This window comes from Suricata suricatta, chromosome X, assembly GCF_006229205.1.
Source record: "Suricata suricatta isolate VVHF042 chromosome X, meerkat_22Aug2017_6uvM2_HiC, whole genome shotgun sequence".
Taxonomy (NCBI): domain Eukaryota; kingdom Metazoa; phylum Chordata; class Mammalia; order Carnivora; family Herpestidae; genus Suricata; species Suricata suricatta.
Genome location: NC_043717.1, coordinates 9333084 through 9360435, shown reverse-complemented (window position 1 = coordinate 9360435; position 27352 = coordinate 9333084). Strand labels below are relative to the sequence as shown.

The window sequence follows — 27352 nt, the reverse complement described above, 5'->3', positions numbered from 1 at the left end:
GGTGTGACTATGGAAGAGTTTTGCTGCCACATCCTGTGGGTGGGTGGCGGTAAGAGGGCTGAGGCGGGACACAGATCCTGAACCAACAGAGCCATGCCTCAGGGGAGACTTTGGAAGGTCTAGAAGTTTCCAAGGATGACAAAGAGATAGGAATAACCCTCTGTCACTGGAGAGACGGTCTGGTCTTTTCCATAGCACGGAACACGGAACAGTAAAATCCAAATACCATTATCTCGATCAGCAGGATTCCAGTCAAAGTCATCTTCTATATCCTGTTTCCAGTCACAGACCCCATGGTCAAAGCTGCAATCAACTGAGATATTTAAATCTGCTAAGAAAAAGGGTACATTTCATATCAGTAGGCATATCAGAAGCACGTCTAACATCTGGAGGTTTGGAAGGCGATGCCGTAGTTTCGGTTGGCTGTGGAGCACTGAGCTAAGCAACTCCGTGGTACTGCTGGGTCGGCAACCATTTGGTTTGGCCCAACAGCTTACAGGGGCCGAAAACTGACCTTGGCCCCTCGTGCAGGTGCAAGCCCAACAGAGAAGCCCGCTGAGTCACAAGTGGATGGAAGGCTCTAGTATGACTTCCCAACAGCCCTTGTACATTTTGACAAGACTCCTTTGGAACTCACCAAGACCCTGATCTTTCTGGTTTGAATGGACCAATGCATGGTTAGCTCAGGAACCCCAAAGCATGTCACACGCAAACACTGATTAAGGCCTGCGCCCTAGGTCCTGCCTCTTTCTCTGTAAGCCCCCTGCCTCAACTTCCCTGCGTGGCCCCCAAGCTGTGCCAAGTTCCTCCAGGACCCGTGAGTAAGAAACTTCCCCATCTCTCTTGTGATCTTTTGTTGAGCCACATGACACCTGGGGGCTCGATTTGTCAAATTCCTCAAAATCATAACAATTGCATGGAGTACAGATCGTGGCTGCTGAAATGGCCTTAAGGACAGTGTCAAACCAGACACGGCTTCAGTTTAAAACTGGGAAGGCATTCCGTTCAAATTCTGTTGTGATCTTAAATAAAGGAAAAGCAAAACCAAAAACCTTTTTCAAAAAATAATAAGTAATGGTTAGGGCGCCTGGGTGGCTCAGCAGCTGACCTTGGCTCAGGTCATGACCTCACGGTTCGCGGGTTCCAGCCCCGCGTTGGGCTCTGTGCTGACAGCTCAGAGCCTGGAGCCTGCTTTGGATTCTGTGTCCTTCTCTCTCTGACCCTCCCCTGCTCACTCTCTGTCTCTCTCTTTCTTTCAAAATTAAATAAACATTTAATAAAATTAAAAAGAAAAATAATGGGCAAGAGCCCTATGAACAAAGTGAGACAGAGAATATAGGCAAGAGTTTGTAAAATTTGGGCCAGAAAAATCTTTCCTACCCAAACAAGCGAGAGCCAATCTTGCTGGATCTTTCCAGATAATCTGTGGAACGCTGTTTCTCTGTGGGAGGGTATTCTCTGGCTGGAGCATGCTCAGATTGAGACAGGCAGACCACATAATACCAGGAAGCTAATTCCCCGGGAAAGCCCTCAACCAGTGATGGACAGGAGTTGGTGGACAGATACGTCAATTTTCTTGCCTTTCGGTAAAACCATTATGGGCGGGATTTGGCTATGGACCTGAAGTCAGACTGGAATCCAGGCTCTGTCTTGCAGAGGGTCCAACTGGGATGGAGGTCCAGGAGCCACCGTGGGGCCCTTCCCTGCTTTTATGGTAGGCCGGGAGTACCAGGGAATTAACACCCTCCCAGGAGTGGCCTTGAATCATTGTCAGATGGGGACGGGATATGAATACCCAGCTCTCTTGTCCTCCCAGAAGACAACCCTGAGCTGTGTGCTCCACACCAGCTTCCAGAGTTCCCCAGTGGGATTGAGCTCCAGTTGGCCCCAGTGGAACATTCTAAATAACACACTGTTTAGGAAGGAAGCAGTGATTCATAAATGACCATCTCATCCTACCAAGAAATTAAAACGACACGGGACATTGGGGAAGAGCATACACTTGGGAGGAGGTATTACTTACCTTTGTGTTCCAGTCTGGATGGGACAGCTTTTCTTTGGACCAGAACCACACCCAATTCACCAGCTGCGTTGACCTTAGGGTCTAATGAAGAACACTTGGTCAGTTAAGAAAAACCCTGAACTCTCACATGCTAAGAAGGTGTGAATGAATGAGTGAACAAAGAGTTGTATCATGTACTCTGATTACAGAATACGTTAGAGCAGAGTTTCCCAAAGCATTGACACTGGTTCCAGTTTCTGTATCTAGAATCGTTTTCTAATGATGAGCTAAGCATCTACACTAGTAACATGCCCCTTCTCACTCGGGTTTGGAAATACACTTTCTTGAGATTTTCCTTCTCTATTCAAGGAGATAATGCTCACCGGTATGCTAGTTCTTGGATAGGTGGGCCTGGGTCTACTTTTCATTTGGTTAAATCCAACAGCCATGGAGCCCAGGACAGACAAGGCGAAAAATAGGGGCAGTAACAAATGCCTGGCAAAAATGAAACGTGAAGTCTCCACATGGGGATGTGGGTGAGGGGGGTTCATATGGAAACTGTCCTGGAGGGGCTGAGACTTATGGTGGGTTCCACACAGCAACGGGTGCAAAGGGCAGTTATCCAGTTCAGGAAAAAACTTAAGCTCCTCTCTAGAATGTTCCCCTCCCTACAGTTGTCATTTTGGCTTTTTAAACTGTAACCACATAACTGTGAATTTCCCCTTGCATGGAGCAGGCCTGCCGAAAGTGCCTTTTTACTTCTCGGAGGTCTGGGGGTGTGCAGAGTGGGCAGCCAGGGCAAGCGAACTTATTGGCTGGGAGCGGAAAGAGGGTCTGCATCAAACAGAAAGCCCCCTGGGACTTAATTTCCAGACCTTAGAGAGAACCTGCTTCTTAGGAATCAGCACCGAACCTAGTTTTTCAGGCATGAAGTGGCTTTCCTTCTTTCCTTTGCCAGGAGGAATCACAATTCACTTTTCATAAAATGTGTAAAATAGCAGAAGTGTTACTCACAAAACATGCCTCCTTGAAGGCTTTGCTCCCGCTCCACGTGGTTCTTCAGGGCCTTCTCCTTTCTTTTCTTCTCCTCGAGCCCCTCTTTCTTTCTCTCTTCATTTCGTTTTCTTCCTCCATCCACGTTCCTACCTCTGGAAACACTCTCTTCAGAGTGGAGGGGCTGCACATAAACCTTAGAGGCAGGAGTTCCAAAAGGTTCTGTGATGACATTTTTTATTTTTGTCTTCTTTTTCAGGCTGTTTTTGTGAGCCAGCAGCTTCTTGATTCTGTCTTTGATGCTACCACGTGCTCTGAGGATTTCCTTCACAGAATTTTCAGGGATAACTAAAATAATAACAGGTAGGAAGTTTCATGTTGGTTGATAATTAGGTCACTCACAAAAAATGAAGTACCGTAAATGAATGCTTCCAGAATCAACCCAGTTGAGGCCCTACTACTCTGTATTTTAATATGTATTTTTTAAGTAGGCACCATGTCCAACTTGGGGCTTGAAATCATGACCCTGAGATCAAGAGTCACATGGTCTACTGACTGAGCCTGCCAGGTGCCCCACTACCACTTGATATTTTAGGAAGAACTATATTTGCATCTGTTTTAAGCAGTTCCAATGTTATGCTCATGACTTACCTATTTTTCATTAGAGGACATACTTTTGTTTTGTTTTAGAGACTACTACAATGAAATACCCACTCCTCCCAAGGTGGGCTACAGATCCTGAAGCAATGGACATTCCAGGGTCCTCTACAATTTCTACCTTCATACGGGTATTCTTCAAAGCTGCTGCTGTCCAGGTAACCCTACTGAATTGTCCAAATTTGACGTTCAAAGTTTAAAACCATAGCAATAGGTTGAATCACATAAAATGCCAATAATGGGACCATTGGTAACCTAAAAAAATGATGATTAATGGTTCAATGTCTCCATACCTAATTGTTCTCCCCCGTCCTCTCCCCCTTTGAATTTCTTCATCTCAGTCAACAACTATCTAGAGCAAAATGATCTTACTTATTGAAATTGAGACAGGCTTCTATATTTACTGTCTTATACTCATTTTTTATTTCTCACCATTAAATTAAATTGCTTTTAAAAACCCACTTCTAAAAAGGTTAAAATAAAAGAATCACACTTCTAGGTCAATTCCTCTTACCCCTCAGTGGACCAATGACTCTGGGTGGGTGGGGTGGGGGGATGTTAGTGTAGAAGGCGGCAAGAAGAATGGTCATTTAGCCCAACACCTTTGTTTATAGATGAGACAACTGGGTGATGTTAAGTCACTTGCCCCAAATCAGTGAGCTCCCCAGGGTCAGAGTTAGACTTTGTGGGCTAAGTAGATGACTGACTTCTTTTCTAGTCCTGTTTGCACGGCAGGTTTATTCCTGCTTTAGGGGTGTTACTTTTCTCTAGACTGGATCAAATTCCTTGAGATCTACAATCCGAAGATGCACCCTCCTTTTCCAGGGACCTACTCATGATAATTCAGAATATCCACCTGATGAAAGAAAGTAATTTTTATTTTTATTTTTTAAAATTTTTTCTTTTAATGTTTTATTTATATTTGAGAGAGAGAGAGAGAGAGAGAGAGCGAGAGCACGCGCGCATGAGCAGGGGAGGGTCAGAGAGAGAGGGAGACAGAATCTGAAGCATGTTCCAGGCTCTGAGCTGTCAGCACAGAGCCTGACACGGGACTGGAACCCATGAACCACGAGGTCATGACCTGAGCCGAGGTTGGCCGCTTAACCCACTGAGCCACCCAGGCGCCCCAAGAAAGTAACTTTTAAAGAACTGAAAACACTGATCTTTAGAATAAAATATATTGTCCTTTTATAAACTATCTGGCCATGTGCTAGTCTAAGACTAGATAAGAAAGGGTCTAATAACACCTGAACCAATTTATTCAATTCTACTTGGACATAGTCTAGAGGAAAATAAGGGAGTGGACATCGAGTTCAGTGCCTAAAAAGAACACTATAAAAATGAACTAGATTGGGATTTTATTAGAATATTTTTCTTAACAAAGGTCTATTCTCTTCTTCTGTCTGGTTCCTTCATCATTTGGCTGCTTCAAGTGGTAGAAAAATAAGCAAGGAGAAGCCTATAATATTTTGGATAATCAAAAGAAGAAAGAACAATGCTTTGACAATATATATTCTCTTAATGAATACATTGCTTTTACTGTGAAATCATCTAAGGCTGTTATGGCAAGAGCTACATTTCCCTTTCAATGAAACGTTCTAGCAATTTATCAATGGGACAGTCTGTAGTTATGGGTTGGAAAGCGACTCCTGCTAATACAAGTAATGCATCATTACTCATTTTCCTGACCTTCGGATGGCCCATTTCAGCTGCCTTGCAAGAGCTTGCATGTGAAGTTTTGATTCTAAGGTGCTCATTATATGGACCTTCCTCTGGAGGCCCCGGTGTGTAGTCCTATCGACAGTTTCCTGAATCCTTCTCCAAAACATCACATGAAAAATGAACAGGAAACACTAATTCCCTGGAAGTTTCTTTCATGTAGTCAGTAACATAAAACTAAGGACCCTTCCCAAATAATGGGAAGGGGGTTTCAACCCACACCAGGCAAACCTAAGCATCTGCTTTCAGTTTCCGTGTTGAAGTTTCAATTTTTCCTTTTGGAAAAAAAAATCAAAGCATCACAACCTTTCTGGTGTCCACAATTTCACTCCTTTAGTATGTAAAAAGAGAGGTGGGACAAAGGATAAAAGCTATGTGTGGGCATGACCATGAATGGATAGAGGTGGCTTTATCTAGATTATTATAGTTTCAAAGGTGATGCAACTGGTGATTGATTCTCTTAAAACTTTCTCGATTAACGCATCATCTTTTTGAGAATACACAAATATAGGAGCAGTTATAGTAGGAGGGGCTTCAGCAGGCTTGGGGATCGCAGACCTAAAAACAGGGAATTCTGGAGTTTTCAGAATCAAGGCCAGTCTTCTGCAAATGAGGTTGACAATTTCTCTTGAGTGAGACTGGCAAGTTCTCTAAAATATCCACTTTGTCAAAGACTGCAACCTACCTGAAATTCTCAACTTTAGAGAAGATCCCTGTGATGTGAGAATATCTCTCTAAGAGTGTTAGGATTCTGACATTCATTCCCCTGGGCTTCGTTCACCAGATCATCACCTACCATCATGCCGGAGAAACGATTCCACTCATCCGAGCTTTGCACACAGCGCTGGAAGGAGGTGCTTAATCATGCACAAGGACACAGGAAGGGCCAGGATGGTAGGAAGGCTGAGCCTCTGGGTTTGATGGGGAGGGCCCGCAACAGGTCTCCATCCCCAAGGGGGAACCCCGGGTCACGGACACACCTGTTCCGTGTGTAAGTGCACAGCCTTGGAGCCCGGTTCCCTTGTTTGACTCCCAGCTCCTGCATTCTCTGGTCATCTGGACTTAGACCAATTCTTAACTTCTTTGGCTTCAGTTTCCCCATTTATGAAGTTGGGATAAGAATAGGGTTTTTGTGAGGTTTAGGTTAGCCAGTACATGTCAATTACTAAGATTAGTGCTCAACATTCATTTGGCCTGTTCGCTATTATTTTTAAACTTCATCATCAGGATGTTTAAAATCTTAAAATGTTTGTCCAGGCCATACCTCCAAACATTGAATTTTTATGTTATAATTGAAGGAAGAAAGTTGGAATGGCTTGTTGTAGCAACGCCTATGTTCTTGAATATGCTATCTATACGTTGAATTAAACCAGAACCACAGTTCTAATGACCAAGAAAACTGCTTTTAATGGGAACAATAGTTGAATTCTGGGCTGAAACTAAGCCCTCTGTATGGACATTTACTTATTTTGTATGGATTATTTCATGTAATCATCAAAACAAAATTAGGGGCAGATACTATTACCTTTTTAATAGCTTTTTAAAAAACGTTTACTTCTTTCTGAGGGGGAGCACAAGTGGGGAAGAGGCAGAAAGGGGCACAGAGGATCCAAAGCGGCCTCTGCACTGACAGCACAGAGCCCGATGCAGGGCTTGAGCTCACGAACTGTGAGATCTTGACCTAAACCGAAGTTGGACGCTTCACTGACCGAGCCACCCAGGTGCCCCAAGATAGTATTATCTTTATTTTGCAGGTGTCGAAACTGAAGCACTGCAAGGTTACATCTTTTGTTCACAGCAGGTAGTAGGCTAGGGAGCGAATAATCAAGCCAAGATAATTTGATTCCAGAAGCCATGCTCCTGGTAACAAAATGACTTCAGGCCCTTTCCTAAATTGGCTTAATAACCAAGTCGGGTAAATCAAAGTTTTGGTTTGCTTAGAATGACTGGCGCAACTCTCCAATTAAGACCACACTATCGAACAGTGTATTATTAATACTCACATATTTTAGAACAGGGAGAAAACACACATATCTACATTTAGGGTACTCCTGCCTCTAAGTATATATGTACACAAGGACCACCTACGACCTCCTCTTCCGTATTGCAACACAGGGTCTGGACTTTCGCAAACATAGTGAACTTGTAATAAAAGCTGTTCTATCGACTGTGCATTATAATCAGCAGCTCATGTGTCCATCAATGTATTTTACAATATAGTATTTTCTAATGCTAGATGCTAATTGGATGCAATTCTCAATTTTGTTTGTAGGACTATCCTAGGCACCTAAGAGTGAATGCTGGGGGGGGCAGTTGGGTGGCTCAGTTGGTTAAGCATCCAGCTCTTGATTTTGGCTCAGGTCGTGGTCCCATGGTTCATGGGACCAAGCCCCATGTTGACTGACAGTGGGGAGCCTGCCTGGGGTTCTCTCTCTCCCCTCTCTCTTTGCTCCTCCCCCTGCTTGCACTCTCTAAATAAATATGTAAACTTTTTTAAAGAGTGAATTTTGGACCATCCTTTATGTAGTATGTGTTAAGAGTCTGTTAAGATCGGTTTTCAACTGAAACAAGGCTATTTATTTTATAGAGAATCAAAGCAAAATGGAAAGGCTGGGCCAGTAATATGGTGAATGACCCAAAGATCGTTTTCTCTTTCAAATAAACACTCCAGTGAAAGATGAAAGAAGTAATTCAACTGCAGAACGGATAGGAACAAAATGCATGGTTTCAAGACAGCAAACAGAACACGGTGCTAGGTTTGAGGTTTCAAAGAATAAAGAAAAACGTGTTCTGCCCGGAAATATGCTTCACGTTGAATGGGCAGCAAAAACCAGAAGTTTTCCTGACATCGGAACTGTTTGTGTTGATGTGGGATTTAGAATTTCAAAGCACTGTTGGATGATATAAAAACCCGGGCTGCAACCAGCTTTCCGACTGCGCACTTAGCGACGGCGCCTCCGCTGCGTAACACATTGTGGTTTCAAGGCTCTTCAAGGGTCGGGAAGGGGTGGGGCTCCGGGTTTGCTCTGGGGCTGGGGTGGGGGAGGTGGGTTACTCACTTCCCGAAACAAGTATTTTCCTGAGGCATATCAGTGCTGTGTGCATCCTAAATCTACAGAATTTCAGAAGGCAGTAGCTGCCCTTTGCAAAGAGCCGCTTGAAGTGGCGTGAGTAACAACCACCACAGCGAATTTAATCGAGCATCTACTATGCACTCAGTTGCACCGAACTCTCTACCTACATTACCTCATCCAGACCTCACGATGAACTTGAGAGGTACCTGTCTTCATGAGGGCTCCCCCTACCCCCTGAGCAGAGCCTGAAACAAGGATCTGGGTGCAGGGGGTTTAGTTGGGAGGTGATCCCTGGGGGCAGAAGGGTGGAGGAGGAAAACAAGACAGGAAGGGAGAAAACTGAAGATGGTGCCCCAGGGTGCCAGGTAAATCATTGTGGGTGAGGGACTCATTACCGCTGGGGACATCTGCCAGCCAAGGTAGAACACATCTCAGAACCGTCCCATCCTGCGACAATCTGGGGTATTTATCCAGACGCCAGGCCCCCACGGGTTGAGGGTTGTCCTTACAGACAAGCTGAGCAGTGCTCTTGAGAAGGCGCTTGGCCGCATGTGGACAGCCCGCTGCCCTGGGGCTGAGGAGCTGCAGGGAACTGCCCACCCTGCCTTGCTGAGAGCGGGGAGCAATAGGGGGTTGGGGCCCGGCTTGCCACCAGCTGGACAGGAGAAAATGGAGTTTAGAGGTTAAAAAAAAAACGTATTAGAGGTCATGGCCAGTATGGGACAGAGCTCAGAGTTAGTCAGGCTCCCCTGGGTCCTAAGCCTCAGCTGCTCATCATTACACCAAACGGCCCGCAACAAGTGAGGCTGGAAGGTAAGTGTCCAGATTTGGTGGCATGAAGGAGCCCTTGACCATCATGCAATACGAAAAGCTGATCTACCCCATTTCTTGTCTGGTGGAGGAATCTCTCCAGGTTATGGCATCCCTCCTTCTGATCGGGCGGCTGGTCTCTCTCTCTCTCTGTGACTTTGAGAAAGTTCCAGAAGGAGATCATGAGCACACGTACACAGAAGGATAGAAACCACAGCACCAAGTGGCTGGAGACTGAGTGGCTGTATAATCCCACCCAGCCCGGCGCAGGAAGGCCTCGGAGAGCCGGGCCTGGAGGCCTGCGTGGGGGACGGGCCGCTGGGCAGGGCTCTGGGCCCCACTCCCAGATACCCGGCCAGCCTCTCTAAGAGAGAACGTAGCCTCCGCCCGTTGTTCCTAGTCCACTTCAGGAAGTCACTTTTATGTCACATTCCTTAAATATCTACAGGTGCCACGTACACTTTTCCATACTGTTTCTTCCAGATGAAATGCTGCCCAGTTCTTCTGGTGGTTCTGCAGAGAGTTTGAGTTCCAGACTCATCTTCCTTGGCTATATTCTTTTGTACACACTATTGTCTGGTGGCACTTACCCACGGCTCACTGGGGTCCCATGAACGTTTATGGCTGTGGGGCTCTATGTCTACCGTGGTGCAGACACTTTCTTTTTTGCTATCACACAGTGGCTGCTCCGCTGTGTCATCCAGAGCACTGGCCACATAAGGACATGGGACAGGTCAAGGCACAATTTGAAGCCGGATGTGTTGGAAGATGTGGGAACCCTGCTAAGGAGTATACAGGACAGTGGAGTCAGGGCAGTGAACAGATCAGGGCACGTGATAAGCCAGTGTGAAAAGAGACCAGACCAGGGGTGCCTGGGTGGCTCGGTCGGTTGAGTGTCAGACTTCAGCTTGGGTCATGATCTCAGAGTTTGTGGGTTCAAGCCCTGCTTCGGGCTCTGTGCTGACCGCTCGGAACCTGGAGCCTGCTTGGGATTCTGTGTCTCCCTCTCTCTTTGACCTTCTTGCTTGTGCTCTGTCTCTGTCTCAAAAATAAACATTAAAAGTTTTTCTTTAAATTAAAACATAAACGAAACAAGACCCGGGGTGGGTCAGTGGGAACGAAAAAAAAAAAAAAAAAAGAAAAAAAGAAACAAGACCCGACAGATAAACCTAAGTGACTTCAAACATCATGAGACCCTTTCGCCAGGACAGTACATTGCAGCCACTCATCATCATTTCTAGTTTTCCTTCTGGACACACAGCAGGGCTATGTACTTTTTGCCCCTACTCCCAGGTTGAATGAATGAAGAGCTGGCATGTGATTGTCCGTGCTTCTTTCCCTGCCTTAACAATCCCCACGGGCTCCGGTCAGTACTGTGGTATCTGAGGACAATGGGACCTCTGTCAGCGTGGCTCCCTGAGGGACCCCATGGAGAAGAAACATCCCAACAACTCTCTTCACACGCAGCATGAGCGAGAAACAAACCATTGTCTTGTCCTCGCTGATCAGAGCAGTGACGTTTTATGGTTCTACATCTGATTTATCAATTTAAGACATTACCACCTAGGCAGTAAGGAATTCGCCAATAAGAGGAAAATGTGATAAAAATATGAAGTGAGGTTTGAGGATGACCGAGAAAGTGCCATCGGCTTCGTCCCACTGTCTTCTGGCAGTGTATTCTAGAAGTTGTGATTCATGTGGTTAATGAGCTTGCGGTTGGAAGCCACCAACATTTTAGGGTGGCCTGTCACTGTCCCATCACCGACCCTCTCTCGGCAGATGACATGTGCGCAGCGCCATACGTCCTTAAATCTTCTTTTCGGTCTCTGAGAGTATGCTGTCAGCAGACAGAAGTCCAGAACCTTGGCTGCTCTGTAAGCTTTAGCGCCCACAACTTCAGTATGTGGTGAAGATGTGGTCCACTTAGCAGAGGAGACAAGGCTGAGTTGGAGTTTTCAAACATCACAAGCACACGCTGTCACACATGCACAGAGAGAGAGAGAGAGACGGAGGGAGGAAGGTGATAAGGAGAGAAGGTTCTACTGAGAGTGGCTAGGACGCCGGGAGCAAATCCCACTTACCGGAACACTGAAGTCCGTTGCCTCTGTATCCCTGCTTGCATTTACACTTGAAGGATCCTTGGGTGTTGAGGCAGTTGGCATAGAGGCTGCACGGATGGGTAGTCCCAGCACATTCATTTACATCTAAAAATGTGAATGTTCCCATGAACAATTGGGTGGTGACCAAGCTTCCTAGAAGCCCGGCTATCCCTTGAACTTGAGCGACTCAAGGGCCGGCCCCTCAACACCTGCCACCAAAGCACGTGGGGCCTGAGAACCGGGACACCGTCAAATCGCCCAATGCTTGGTCTTTGCCCAACGCAGGTATGCAGGAGCTGGGGAGCCCCTTGCAGCCCCTCCCCCCGCATCCCAGCAATGTCGACTGCTTATCGCTACTACTGAAAGCTGGAAGATGTTTAGGTTTTTTTCTTCACATTTTCATCGGTCTAATTCAGAATGAAATAACAGCATCAGACAATAAATTCCACACATGGAATGGTTTGGAACTCCTGACCAACAAAGGAGAAGGTGGGTTAGGAACCACTGACGTCATCTGAACTCCTAGGCATTTGGTTGCAAGGCTGCCAGGAGCAGAACCGGGCTGGTCTGAGCTCATCTGCTGGACCGAGACCAGGAAAGTTGGCTGAATCCCACCCAAGTGAGAAGTTCATTAGCCCTCTCCAGCGTCTGACTTGCTCTTCACACTTCAGGAGACCTACATGCACAAAATAGCCCATTGTTTGAAATTCAGCCACCAAAGGAGCTCAGATGCTAATCTTAATGCCTTAAAATCACAAGATGGGGTTTCTCCTGGAAGCTCTCCACGGGAGGTCTCGCCCTGTCTGGTGGGACCCAAGAGGGACTCGGGAATGGGCTACTTCTCGGGGACAGCACACCACTGGGCTACATAGCAGGGCATGGGCTCCAAGCCCAGAGAAACACGGGGGTGATGAGCCAGTGGAGAACGGCCTCTGCATTTGAAAAGATCTGAGTAAAGAGCTGCGGAGTCTTCACAAAACGGTTCAAACTTCTGGAACCAACTGTGGCCGTGGGGCGCTCACACAGGACATGTCCTGGACGCTCTGGACTTGGGGTTGAGAGAAATCCCACTTTCCCCCAACTGCGAGCTTTCCTGTGGCGCACACGTCTGCTTCACATGTTACACGAGTGGGCGTCTACAGGGAGCCCGGATCTCTCTCCACCGAAGGGCAGGCCCCGTCCCTCGTACATCAAGGGCACTGTGGATGCGCCCAAGGGCTCCCAAATACACCATGTCACTTGCTCATTAGGACTTGGAATCCCTTCATTAAGGGCTCAAATATTTTTGTTCACACAGATCAGGCTAATAGCCGACTGAGACCAGAATCTTACCAGTGAGTGGCTTCAGTGATGTGGAAAGCGAACATCTTAGGCTATTTGGAGGGTGAACCATGAAAGGGGCCTTCATGTCCTTACCCTTTGTGTAATGGCACCCCAAAGGAAACAGTTATGAACGGAACAGAGAGATCAAGATGAAATAGGCCTTTTGAGGCTTCCACAAAAACCATCTTAAGATATTTGCCCCCCGAATAAATGATAGCCACTGAGGTCCCTTACTTTCGACCTTGACTGACCTGGCTTCATCGAATTCATCTCATCAGATTTCCCTGAAAGCCAGAAACAAAAAAATGGGACTTTTTCTGTATTGTGAAACCAGTCAGCTCAATAGACTGTTCAACTAACAGACTGAGTCGACCTCAGGACGCCCGTCGATGAAGACTAGACGTTTGGCGGGGAGAGGAAAAAGGCAGACAGGGCCACTCACTCTTACCTACACAGTCATAGCGGCCACGGACATATTTCAGTTCGAGACCAACGTGACATCTGCAGTAGTAGCTTCCAAATGTGTTCACGCATCTTCGATTGTAAGGACAGATGGCTCTACCAGAGGCACATTCATCGATATCTAGGATGTAGAACCAGAAGGCGTCAGCATAGCCAGAACGGCACTCTCCCTCCAAATTGCATGCGCACACACAGGAGCCCACACACACAGCAGTTTCTCTGATGGTTCTACCGCTGGCATCATACCCTCGGGAGGTGTTCTAGGTGCCCTCAGCGCATTCACAGCCCTGCCTTTTATGTGTTTCTATCATGTCGTACGTCTCGTGTTAGATATTAGCTCACTGCCACGTCACTGCTTCCATTCGCACCTGTCCTGGTAGGCCCTGGCTACACATACGCCACACACTTGGTGGCTGAATTACTATGTTTCCAGCTATGTATACTGTACAGCGCCTACAATGCGGTCCAGTAAAGGCACTTCCGGCAAACTAGATACACGCGTTAAATTCTGCCTTCTCCTGAAGAATGATTTATTAGCATGCTCCTCCAAGGCTCCTGTGACCCTGACCCAAGTCACAGACATGTGGTTTCCTTTTTTAAAAAAAAATTTTTTTTAATGTTTTTTTTTGAGAGAGAGAGACAGAGTGTGATCAGGGGGTGGGGGGGGGTAGGGTGGGGCAGAGACAGAGGGAGACACAGAATCTGAAGCAGGCTCCAGGCTCTGTCTGCACAGAGCCCGATGTGGGACACAAACTCATGAACTGTGAGATCATGACCTGAGCGTAAGTCGGAAGCTTCACCGACTGAGCCACTCAGGTGTTCAAGATGTGGTTTCCTGAAACTGCACCTAAATAGAAATTGTGGGTCACGTGATAGAACTTTCGCAGACAACAAGGTTCCCTCCTTCCTCGACAGGCAGTCGCTGGCGGCAACGCTGCACAAAACAGCCAGACTTGGGCTTTGCGTTCACTATCAAATCGAGCAGATGTTTCATGTTGTTCATTTGGGCCTGTGGTTAAACATGCAAGTGCGTGCTGACTTGCTGTGCCCTTTTTAGTCTTAAAATACTAAGTGTCAGACTGACCAAAACCATTTCTCAGTGACCACTGCCGTGCAGATCATCTTTCCTTTCCCTAAAAAGGTCAAATCAGAGGTGGTGAAAATTGCATTCAGTTTGCACAAATTAGCCTTTTCTTACGCATCTTATTTCATCGAAGAACACTAAACCCTGTGAATCTAACTGATCTGATTACTCTCAAAGAGCAGAGCCAAAATTGTAATTTTATAGGGATTTTTTTGAAAGTATGTAACTGCTTTAGCTAATCTATTTGGTGGAACTTTCTAAATGCAGCCTATCAAGTTATATACATTTATTTTTTTTAAATTTTTTAATGTTTATTCATTTTTGAGATAGAGAGAGAATCAGAGTGCAAGCAGGGGAGGGGCATAGAGAGAGAGGGAGACACAGAAACTAAAGCAGGCTCCAAGCTCTGAACCGTCAGTGCAGAGCCCAACATGTGCTCGAACTCCCAAACTGTGAGAGCATGACCTGAGCCAAAATCAGATGCCCAACCGATCTGAACCACCCACCCAGGTGCCACAAGTTATGTACATTTAGAATAAACGTCCAGCACCTTGACTGAAAAGTACTTCTATTGCAGTAAACAAGTAAGAATATGCTTATTCAAATAAAACAACATTAAGAACTCTTGCAATATTCTGATTTGGTTTGAGATCCTTTATTAATGCTATGTTGTCACTTGCTCTAAATACTGTGTATCTTTAATGCAATGTAAGTACCAAACCAGGAGTATATACAGTTTGGTTAATGAATATAATACACATCCACAAGGGAGCTAAGGCAGAAAGCGTGGCATCAGTCACAGGGTGCCCTTTGGGTGCCCCACCCATCACCCCTCAGCACCTGGCATTTGCTACCTGCCTAAGGCTGCACCTGCCATGTTCTGCAGTGACCGTTACCCGGGCTGGGCTCCGCTGGACGTGCCCGGGAGTCAATGCCCTGGAGCAGATTCCCTCATCAATAAACTTGACCCATAAATCCCCTGCACTCTCGCTCCGGAAGGAAAATGTGCAGGCAGTTTCCTCAGCCTCCGGTAAGGACACAGATGTTTAACCTGCTCATGGAACTCACCCTGCGCTGGTGCTTCCCCTTCCCTCCTCCTCAACCAGCATTCCCTGAGCTCACCTCCTGCTCAGAGTCCACTTCTGGGGCCCCGAGACAAAGACACAAAATAAGGCAACGGAAAGCAACGGCCCAAGTTCTAATCCAGCAACTTGACTAAATTCAAGGTTATAAACGATGGCTATATCTTCTAATATTATGAATTTAATTTGCTCATCCCTCCAAGAAAAATGATTTTGGAATATGGAGTTTGTATAATTTAGAGCAGCCTTTAAAGACCATGAGACACTGGTTACATGCTAACTTAAACAGCGTACAAGGGACATACTATTCTCGACAGTCTTAGATCTAAAGAAAAATAAGTAACTACATTTTTGAAGGAAAATATTAGCTAGAACCCCAGAGAGAGAGCCCAACGGCTCTTGGGATTTTATTCACTGAATGACCCTAAGTAGCAGGTTTCTGTGGGATGGTAACTGAAGTGAAACATACAAGGTAAATATACTAAAATAAAATTACCTTTGTCCTTTTTCCACTATGGCATTAGACACCCCCCAAAATAATAGAGAAGTGTTCTTTCTAGCATCCTGAAGTGTGTCAGAAATGGGCACACAGCTGTACTTTCAGGAACTTTCGGTCTAGTCACCAAGCAGATTGGGATGAGTGAAAAAGAAGGAATTCAGTAAGGGGGGGAAAAAAAGCAGGAGGAGTAGAGGCTGGTCTACCTATACAAACTCTTCCATTTGGCGCCAGGCGTAGTCCCGAGGACGGACACAGACAGCGAGGCCCCGCCTCCGTGTCTTCGCAGCTGTACTGACAATTCGTCATGGCACACGTCCTGGAGCCTGAAAACGTAGGTGAGGATTAGCCTTCTCCTCCTGAGCTGGTAAAAAGCGCTTACTGAGGAACAATTTCTGCATTCTAGGACATTCAACGTAATGCCTGGAATGTGTTATGGGATAAGCATCATTGTTTGAGACCCAAATGGAATCTGGGTGAGGGTGGGGTCTCCGTGGCCCCGGGGTCTGTTTTGGGGCCAGTGTATTGAATGTGGTTGTCTTTAGGCAGCGCATGCACCCCTCAGTTACCAGACGCTGCAGCTTCCTCTCCTCATGCACGTGCTCATCACTCTTTACAGTACCCGGCTGGCCTCTCTATGCTGAAATGCAACTTCAGATGGAGAGGATCAGTCTGAGTAATTAGGGCAAAAAAAAAAACAAACCCGTTCTAGAGATCTCTCCATACATATCTAGCCTCAGTGAGAGTCACTCAAGTCACGAGACCTGGTCGTTCATGTGGCTGTATTAAAACATGTGACAAATAGGACCAATGGCTGCCCCAAAGCCATTCTGGACCCCTTTTCCTCTCGCCACTCCCGTCATAGAGGCTGGAAAGCCAGTTATGGGTCTTCATCCCAGCTTCCCGTGTGGCACCGAAGGGTGGCCAGAGGACCCGGCTGTGGCCAAAGAGATATACAGAAAAGGCTGCTGGAGGGACTGGGGCTTTTAGAAAAGATGCTGCTGCATGACAGAAGGGACAAGGATGAAAGGGCATCACTCCCCTTTGTCCAGCACGCCTTAAAGGTATGTGTGATAGCCGGAGCTGGGGCAGCCATCCGGTGACTGTGATGACACAAGCATGAGAATAAAATCAATACTCTGAGTATGGCAGAGACAGAGTCCTTGCTGAGGTGTTCTAGAACTGCGTGCCTCCAGTTTTTTCAGTAAATGAGATCATTTAGGTGGGTTTTTCTGTCACTTGTTGCTAACCGGAACTTTCCAATCGCTCAGCAGGACAAGAGAGACTGCCAGGAACCAGGTGAAATAAAATCAGGAGAGAGGCCCAGGGCTCCCTGGACACTGAGCTATAAACAGGCAACAGCTTCCATATTCAGAAATAGACAAACAGGGTAAAGGATAGATCCACAGGTGGAGGCAATGGAACAAACACCTACCCACGGTAACATTTCTAGTTCATCCTCTCTTTAGTCATCTTTTAAAATTAGTCTTCAACATTTACCTAATTCTTTCTTTCCATTTAGGAAAAGATACCTTTTTTTGGGCACCGATTAGGCTTTCATGGAATGTGTCAGAAACATCCATTAGTATATATCTAGTTAAACGTGTTACGTGATCAGTGTAAAAGCCTAGAGAGGAAGTCCCATGATGGGGTAGGGAGACTCTGGCCAAGTTCTAGTTGGTAGTGGTTACAGGGGTGCTTGCTTTATAAGAATTCATGAAGCTACATATTATATGATATATTATATCATATGTATATAGGTTTCTGTTTATAACACAAAGGATTTTTTTTTTTTAAAAAGACTGAACGTCTGCTTTATCTCTTAGGCTTGTTTGGCAACAGAGGATATGGGTGACTGGTGGCGCTGGGGCACGTCGCCAAGGACAGAAAGCACAAGGACCCGCCGGGAGAGCGCAAGCTGCGTGACTGTGGCAAAGCCCTGGCTGGGCTGGGGAGTCCGGGAGACTCTAACCACAGGGAGTTAACAGAACATATAAGGTCCAGGTCTACTGGGGGCAGGACAGAGGAAAGAGAGATGGGAGGGGGGAGGAGGGGCAGAAGGGAGGAGGCAAGAGAAGAGGAGGGCAGGCAGGCAGGGAGGATGGGTTTGCCTTTTGGTTGCAACATTAAACCAAAAAACCTTCCCTCTCAATAAATGAATGGATATACTCTTACCCTCCCACAGGATGTGGGTTTCTCTTTATCACAGAAGGGCTTTTCTTTTTCAGGAATGTGAATCCGAATGTATTCCCAACAACAGTCATGAATCTTTGTGTTCAAAGGGGCGTGAGAAAGGCAGTTGGTGGGAAGAAGCGATGTCCCAAGATGGAATTTCACTGGATCACCTTCCTAAAGCAATATGCTTATTTTCAGGAAGAAATCCCATACAACCCTGCATGTGGAGATATAGACGTTCTTTTTTTTCCCCAGTTAGCCTTTTTCTTTAAGAAGCAGGTGTCCAGAAGAGGCAAATCCAGAGAGACAGAAAGCAGATTAGTGATTGCAGGGGTGTCGCGGGGGCGGGGGAGGAGTGGGGAGTGACTGCTGATGGGCACAGGGTTTCCTTCTAGGGTGATGAGGATGTGCTAGAATTAGAGAGTGGTGATACAACATTGTAAGTAAATGTACTAAATAAATGCCACCAAACTGTACAGCTTCAAATGGTTAACATGGTGAATCTCACGTTTATTTCTTTGACCACAATTTTTGTTTTAATTGCTCGGCTGGCAAGAGTCCAGTCCCAAAGGACGACGAAGAGCAGCGTGGCTGCTGAAACTTACTTGCACACGTGGCATCCGGCATGAGCATGTGGCCGCTCAGGCAAAAGCACCTGTAGCTCCCGTGTGTATTCACACATCTGTGCTGGCACGGCCGGGGTTTTAGTCCACACTCATTCACATCTGCACGGGGCAGGTGGAAACGGGAGAAAGGTTAACTGGATGGGGAAACATCAAGACGTAGGATTGGGTTGGCTTCCCCAGCCCCCACGGGCGGGGGTGGCTACGTGGGGCAGTGACTCGCCTCTTCTCTCAAGAATAAATAAACTTATTCTCTCAAGAATAAATAAACATTAAAAACTTTTTCTTTCAATAAAAAAATAAAAAATAAAAAATGAGGGGCGCCTGGGTGGCTCAGTTAGTTAAGCATTGGACTTCGGCTCAGGTCATGATCTCACAGTTTGTGAGTTCGAGCCCCGCATCGGGCTCTATGCTGACAGCTCAGAGCCTGGAGCCTGCTTCAGATTCTGTGTCTCCCTCTCTGCTCCTTCCCCGCTCACACTCTGTCTCTCTGCCTCTCTCAAAAACAAATAAAACATTAAAAAATTTTAATAAAATCTAAATAAAACAAAATAAATACAAGAGGAAAATAAAACGATCATGAAGACAGGAGTTTATCTTTGGAAATATGGTCACGAGGGTCCCTCATGGCTTAACTCTTTGAAACAAGGTATAGAAAGAAGAAAGGAACCAAATTGTACAAAAGACCAAACTTCAGCAGGGAGACAGGCAAAGTGTATCCTCGAAAACAAAGAAGTGGTGTCTTTGGCCTCTGACAAACACCTTATTCGGGAATTTTCTGACGACTTAGCGGCGCATTTGCAAGGCCCTTCTCCATTGCTTGTACCCTCTACTCCACCTTCTCCTGCATGGATTCTAACCCCTTTGAAAGGGAGAATTAGCAAAAGCTGATTAGACATAATGGGAAACCCAGAAATACCCCACCGCCTGGCCCCAACTCAGAGGTAACTCCCTCTTTGCTTGGAAGAAACATTTGGAGGAAAGACAGCAGGGGGCGGGGGGGGGGCTGAGGCCTGTCACCATTAACGGATACATATGGGCTTTGGTCAGGGCCGCCTGCAGGGGCAGGGAGGCTGTGGGGGGAGACAGCTCCAACCTGAGCCAGCCAGACCACTCCCTCGACAGTAATGTTTTACTGGGAATGGAGAAGCAGCATGAAAAATCTCTTCTCTGTTCCAAATCTCTGGCGAAACCATTTTGATACGGAATCCAAGACACGAGGAGGAGACGGGTTTTCTGGCGTGAAGCCGTCTGGTGATGGATCTCTCCGGACCATGACGCAGGAGAGCGCGATTCTTGATGCACCTCCCTCAAGCAGGTGGATGCAGGGTAAGACGCCCGGTGGGACCCCGGCCTGGGCTGGTGGCCCCCGCCGCGAACGTAGCTCACCTCCGAACTCGAACTCGGCAACAAGGCCTGGGGGAGGGCGTTGGGGACGGCGTGCCTGCCCTTCTCTGGGACCCCACGTGCCCATCCAGCACGCGGGAGGCCTGGAGGACAGTTGACCGTGGTTCGCGGCTCTGTGCTCTGCTGCTTTATAGGCCTGGGGACGCCGCCTTCACACCAGGGCCTCTCAGCCTCAGTGCTGTTGCCGTTCTTCGTGTGCGGCATCGCTGGTCCCTACCCACTAGATGCCAGGAGCACCTCCCGAATGTCTTCGGACATTGCCAGATGTCCTCAAGGGTGAGGTTCCCAGATTTAGCAAATAAAAATATGGGATGCCCAGTTAAATGGGAATTTTATTTTATTGATAGAGAGTGAGAGGGAGGGAGCAAATCAGCGAGGGGCAGAGAGAGAAGCCCAAAGGGAGAGGGAAAAAGAGAGCAAGAGAGAAGAAGGGCTCGAACTCCCAAATCATGAGATCATGACCTGAACCGAAGTCAGATGCTCAATGACTAAGCCACCCAGGTGCCCTAAATTTGAATATTAGATAACTGACTAATACTTTTTTAATTAAAAAAATTTTTTTTGAGAGAGAAAGAGAGACAGAGCGAGAGTGGGGAGGGGAAGAGAGGGAGACACAGAATATGAAGCAGGATCCAGGTTCTGAGCCTTCAGCACAGAGCCTGACACGGGGCTCAAACTCATGAACACTGAGATCATGACGCGAGCCGAAGTCGGACGTTTAACCAACTGAGCCACCCAGGTGCCCCAACTAACACTTTTTTAGTATACCTATGTCTCATGCAGTATTTAAAACATTCATACACTATAAAATTATCTGTTGTTTATGTGAAATTTAAATCTAACTGGAGATCTCTATTTTATCTGGCAACTCTTTCTGGGGAACAAGATCGCCCAAACTGAGAATCATTGTTCCCAATATTTTAAATGCTCTTTAATATCTTCAGATAAATAGCTTATGACAAGTCATTAAGTATCTTTTAAAATATGCTAATTATAATTAATGATATGCATGTTGGGGTGCCTGGGTGGCTCAGTTAGTTAAGCATCTGACTCTTGATTTTGGTTCAGGTCATGATCTCGGGGTTCATGAGTTCGAAACCCACGTTGAGTTCTGTGTTGACAGTGCAGAGCCTGCTTGGGATTCTGTCTCTCCCCATCCTGCATGCTCTCTGTCTTTCTCAAAATAAATAAATAAAGTTAAAAAAAATGTGCATGTCATTCAACCCAACAATTCTATTTTTAGACATTTATGCTATAAAAATACTGAAGGGTACAAGGATACGCGGAGAATGACATCTGATTTAGTATTGTTTGAAATGGCGGGAAATTGGGAGGCCAGGTAAACGAGAGCAGGAAAGTAAAATCTTCTTTACACAGATGATAAAAGCATTTGCATCAGGGCCTAGGATCCGGCCTTCAAAAGCACGAGCCGGCTCTGTACGCACAGACACGCCAACCTGCCCACGACAGTCCAGTCTGCAGCGTCACAGACAAAGGTCACAGTGGTGGCGCGCAGAGTCACTGGGACATTACAGAGAGAAGCACTGTGGGGTCTAGGACAAACTGCAAATGCTGGTTAGAGGAGGGATGGGGGGTGGACGCTCCCGCCTAAAATTTTTTTTTTTTTTGAGAGAGAAAGAAGGGAGTGTGTGCAGGGGAGGGGTAGTGGCTCCCATGTGGGCTCTGCACTCTCGATGGCGGGCAGGGGGCGGGGGCGCTTGAACTCCCCAGCGAGATCATGACCTGAGTTGAAATCTGATGCTCAGGTGAGTGAGCCACCAGGCGCCTCACTCCCACTTTTTCATTTGTATCCTTTTGCATTGATGGTTTTTTTTTTTCAGTAAAAAATATGCATTATTTCAGTAGCATAAAAATACAATGAAAATTGTTTTATTTATTTAACAATTTTTTTAATGTTTATGTATTTTTGAGAGAAAGAGAGACAGAGCACGAGCAGGGGAGGGGCAGAGAGAGGGAGACACAGAATCCGAAACAGGCTCCAGGCTCTGAGGTGTCAGCACAGAGCCTGACACGGGGCTCGAACTCACAGACTATGAGATTGTGACCTGAACCAAAGCCGGATGCTCAACAGACGGAGCCACCCAGGCGCCCCACAGTGAAAATTGTTTTAGAAAAAAAATACATTAGAGGGGAAAAAAAAAGGCCTTTTATCTGGCATCTTAACAAAAACATCAGAATGACATTTACATTCTTCTATAAGAGACTGATTAAAAAATCTAGTTCTGAAACCACTTTCATTCGAAGACAGGAGTTAAAGTCTACAAAATCGTCGGCGCTGCTGTCCTAGATCACAGAGCTCACTGTAAGGCTTGCACTGCTTCCAGAGGCCCCGGGCCAGGTCTGTACCATGGACCTGTGGTACTGACCTTGACTGCATGTCTTCCCGGCATATCCTGGAAAGCATCTACATTTGTTTGGTCCCACGCACTCCCCGAACTTGCATCCAGCTTCACACGAGGCTGTGGGGAGGAAAGGTGTTGGAAGCATGAGCTGGTAGCAGAGAAATGCGTGCATGTCTATCTCAGCAGCCTTCCGTATGACAGACACATCCGTGGGGACGCAGAGACGATGATGTGCTTCCTCTCCACTCTGGTTTCCCCTTGGGGATGCTATTGAGTGCTCTGCCCCAGAGCACTGGTCCCATCCCGCGCCCCACCGAATGCAAGTTTATCCAAGTTTATCCTAACTTTGTTCAGCACTGCCAGCCTCCACGTGGCATTCCAAGAACTACAGAGCCCCTCCCCCCCAGCCAGATAGGTTTGCATGGAAACACAAGACCGTTTAATAAAAGAAGTATAATGTGGGAGCTGGAAGAGACTACATGGTAATTCTAGATCAAGGTCGTCCTCCTTTCTGTCGCTCCCCTCTCTTTTCTCTTGCATACGTGCTCTCCTGTTTTTCTTTGGAATGAGCAAACTCTATTTCTTTTTAAGGTTGCTTTCTATTGAGAGAGAGAGAGAGAGAGAGAGAGAGAGAGAGCGCGAACGAGCAAGCAGGAGTGGGCAGAGAGAGACAGAGACAGCACCTGAAGCAGCTACAGACTGCGAGCTGTCAGCACAGAGCCCGATGGAGGGCTTGAACTCATGAGCTGTGAGATCATGACTTGAGCCAAAGTCAGACGCTTAACCGACTGAGCCACCCAGGTGCCCCTAACAAACTCTATTTTTATTTTTATTTTTATTCATTTAAAAAAAATTTTTTTTGTTAACATTTATTTATTATTGAGAAACAGAGAGAGACAAAGAATGAGCATGGGAGGGGCAGAGAGAGGGGGAGACAGAGAATCCGAAGCAGGCTCCAGGCTCTGAGCTGTCAGCACAGAGCCCGATGTGGGGCTCGAACCCATGAACCATGAGATCATGACCTGAGCTGAAGTCAGATGCTCAACCGACTGAGCCACCCAGGCTCTCCACAAACTATTTTTAAAGCTGTGTGTTATCAGTCAAAATGATCAGCCCACAGACTGAAGGCGTGAGGAAGGGAAGATTTGCTTTTTGTGTCTTTTTCCTTTTTTTTTTTTTGGTGTCTGTATCCAGATACCTGACACAAATTAAGCACTCGATAAATATTTGTTTGATGAAAGAAGGGGTAGGAGAAACAGTGAGGATAGAGTGTCTGTCTGGGTTGGGGGCAAGAAAAAAATAGTCAAAGATGATGGGGAGTTTGAGTCCGGCTCCTAGGGAGGAGACAGGGAGACAAAGCAGTAGATAGGAACAAAAAGGAAAATGAACAAAAACCCAACGAGAGGAAGGGGAGAGGCCAAAAGAATAATGAATGAGAGAGAAAGAGGTAGGTAAGGAGTCAAGAGCAGCTTCGGGATCTAGTAGGAGCCCAGGAAATAGCAATGCCCCGACCAGCTGACTCAGCAATTACCCAGAAGTGCTACCTACCTCCCCTCCTGTTGATTTCCATGCCCTCAGCACCCCTACTCCCAAAGAACCAAGTGTCTTCTCCCTTCACCACAGACCCTATTCTTTGTTAATGTCAACATTTCTCTCCCAGTTACCTGGACTCAAAATCCCAGTCCTCTCTATGATCTCTTGTCCCCAGACCAATCCGTTAGGACATCCTATCTCTCCTTTTACACCCAAGTCGTTCATCGAACAGGTATTTTTCTAGCTAATGGGAACCACGCCACCCACAGATATCTGGGAGATAACACTGCACCCCTCTCCCTCGCTTCTCCCCACTACAAACGTGTGACCAAGTGCTTAAGACTAGCACGGGGTCTAACAGCTTTGGGGGGCAGGACAAACTCTGTGGTGGTGTTAACGCCCTGGAGCAGCCTGTGGGATCAAACTGAAGGTAGATTTCTCTCGAAGCCACATCTTTGCCCGGCTTCCTCCCCCGCTTCCTAGCTCCCTTACAGATCTCTCCAGAGAGCACCTCTCAACAGATTATTTGTCCAGGAAGCCCCCTTCCAGGCTCTGCTCCTAGGAAATCGGACATCAAATGGGCCATTAAACCAATATTCCAGAAGCGCAGCTCTGATCATGCCGAGCCTTGCACAGAAATCACCAGGTAATATTTACCACCTCTTGAATACAGTACAAGTACCACCACCATGACCTGGCCTCCATCTTAGTTTGTGCCCTTGGCGTACTCTGTTCTCTAGACACAGGCAACACTGTGGTCAAACTAGATTGCCTGTTCTTCTCTAAACCTACCCAGTCCACGAGTTTGAGCCCCGTGTCAGGCTCTGCGCGGACAACGCAGAGTCTGCTTGTGATTCTCTCTCTCTGCCCCTCTCCTGCTAGTGCACCTGTGCTCACAATCTCTCTTGCTCTTGAAATAAATAAGCATTTAAAAATTAATAAATCTGGGGTGCCTGAGTGGCTCAGTCAGTTGAGCATCTGACTTAGGCTCAGGTCATGGTCTCATGGCTCGTGAGTTCGAGCCCCATGTCAGGCTGTGAGAGCTCAGAGCCTGGCCTGCCTTGAATTCTGTGTTCCTCTCTCGCTCTGCCCTTCTCATGTTCTGTCTCTGTCTCTATCAAGAATACATAAAAACATTAAAATTTTAAAAAATACTTAATTTACCCTTTCTGCTGCTTCTCAGCCTGGGGCACCCTTTCCCACCCTCCGATGGTGAATATCCTCCTGATCTTTCAAGGACTATTTTGCATGACCCTTCCTTCCAGAAGCCTTCAGTGATTTCTCTGGCCATGTGTGAACGCCCACCCCATTTTGCGAATTCTATGGAACTTTGGCGGGCCTCTCCCATGAAGCTGATCAGGCTCCATCTAATTAAATAGTCAGACATATATTTGGCTTCCATCCTTGACTTCCATCTACTATCTGATTCCCGGGCCTTCAGAACACGGACTCAAACATTCATCATTGTTTCCCCTATTGTGTTTAACACTGTCATGAATGCATCTGGCACTCAAACAGTTCCGAATAGCAAGGAAAGTAATAGGGGTAGAGCTCTGACTGGGAAACGTTTTATGGCTCTGAATAAATCACAAGTGAGACGGTAAGGAAAACATGCTTCCCGGCAAATCGCTTTCACTCCTGGAGCCAAAAGAGAATTTTGCTTTCCAGCATCTCTTTCGTTCTGGAAATGTTCTTGGAGATGCAGTTTGAAGTTTAGACGTTAGGAAAATAAATCTTTGGCTTTTTTAAGCCTTGAAGACCTCTGATGGTTCCCCGGAAAGTCATTTTCAACGTGGGCCAGATAGGAAAGCAGGACCATACTGCCGCTGCTCTAAGGTCAAGTTCCAGCGAGATGTTTTCAATTTACAGGGACTTCGGATCTGGGAGTCCAACAGCCAATGTACGGTGCAGGGAAATCTAGTTTATGTCTGAACTGGCCTGAGAGTTAAGTGTACTTCAGCTCAAGTTCTCGTTCAACCCTCCCTCAGACCCCTCCATCTGTAGCTTATCACTGGGAATGTGCTCACAGACGGCTCTGGCTCTGTACCTCATCGTGCTAAGTGACATTCATTTGAAGGTTAATGATAGTGAGCTGAGCCATCCTGCCCTGGGAGTGGATTTAGGCAGGGCAGAGGCCGAGAGCTAGAAAGTTCCAGCATGGAGTCGGGGCCTCTGGAGGAAGGAAGGGCCAACAGACAGATGGAAGTGAGGTCTGGGCACACTGGGACCTCCCAGGTGGGGGTGTGATGTGCCTTGTTTGGGCAGGTGGACGTGCCTCAGCCCGCTTACCCACCTCGCCCAAGGTCACCTACGTCATTCTCACGTTCTTAGGACAATGTCCTTCATCAGGACACCGGAAATCCCATCAGTGGGAGGCCCACCCTCTTGTTTTAATTGACCAAGCCCCAGGGGAATGGTCTAACTTTCTCTATCTTGGTGGGGAAGGATGACCTTCCAATAGTTTTCTAGCAGCTTTTACTCTTGTCATCTTGTCATGATCAGTGCCTTCCGGTGTTTCATAGATTTCAGTTATTCTCAAGTTCTGTCTTCACCTGTGGTCTACCCAGTTATTTCTTAGCCAGCTAGAGAGGGGCAGTTTGGGGCGGAGACAGAAAGAAGGTAGTACTATAAAAAAACCTAACATTTTTGTGCCTTACCGTTTATAATCCAGCTCAATCCACGGCAACACCTAAAGTGTGTGGGACATGCAGTTGCGTGTTTATCCTATTGAGCAGATTAAGGGAGTTGGGTTCAGGTATGTGCCACCTACTAGGGACACGGGGACCTTGAGACCAGATTCCTGCCCTGAAGGAATGTACTCTAGGTCAGACAGTCAGCTGGAAGGAATGAGGATTGGATTCCTCTTCACTGGGACTGTGAGGTATCACAGACAGTCATACAAAACAAAGAGGGGCACCTGGGCGGCTCAGTCAGCTAAGCATCCGACTTCGGCTCAGGTCATGATTTTGCGGTTTGTGGGTTTGAGCTCTGCGTCAGGGTCTGCGCTGACAGCTCGGAGCCTGGAGCCCGCTTCAGATTCTGTGTCCTGTTCTCTGCCCCTCCCCCCGCTCGTGCTCTGTCTCTCACTCTCAAAAATAAACAAACATAAAAAAAACTTATAAAAAAAGAGAAAGTGACACAAATATGTGCAAATCCTCATCCTTCCTAACCCTCTTGAAAATGATCAGAGGCCTCTGTTGGGAGGTCCTCACACGTGGCCTGAGAAACCATATCTAAGGCAAATTATGGTTCCTTAGATTGAAATCCAGGCAAAAGAATCAGAAAAATATCTAAACTGTTTGCCTATACGCACATACCTCTTGAAACTACATAGAAAGGGGCATAATGGACTCTAAAAATGTGCATAACAAAACCATAAAGTAAATGGCTTCCTTTCTGGTTTGTAACTGGAGCCTACAGGTTGGATGATTCGTAATTAAAAAGTAGATT

General features: G+C 46.7%; 1 protein-coding gene across 3 annotated transcripts in view; it reads right to left on the bottom strand.

The window, feature by feature from the left end:
- EGFL6 (EGF like domain multiple 6) overlaps window positions 1-27352 on the bottom strand; it is a 54687-nt gene that overhangs the window by 7389 nt on the left and 19946 nt on the right. For 2 of the 3 annotated variants that reach the window (XM_029929429.1, XM_029929431.1), the window contains 8 exons: window positions 22394-22486; window positions 18582-18701; window positions 16008-16127; window positions 13126-13260; window positions 11337-11459; window positions 3017-3343; window positions 2024-2104; window positions 227-331 (listed from right to left, as the gene is read on the bottom strand). In XM_029929429.1, coding sequence (XP_029785289.1) covers window positions 227-331; window positions 2024-2104; window positions 3017-3343; window positions 11337-11459; window positions 13126-13260; window positions 16008-16127; window positions 18582-18701; window positions 22394-22486 — 1104 coding nt within the window. The remainder of the gene's footprint in view (window positions 1-226; window positions 332-2023; window positions 2105-3016; window positions 3344-11336; window positions 11460-13125; window positions 13261-16007; window positions 16128-18581; window positions 18702-22393; window positions 22487-27352) is intronic. The other variant, XM_029929430.1, reaches the window with a different exon arrangement.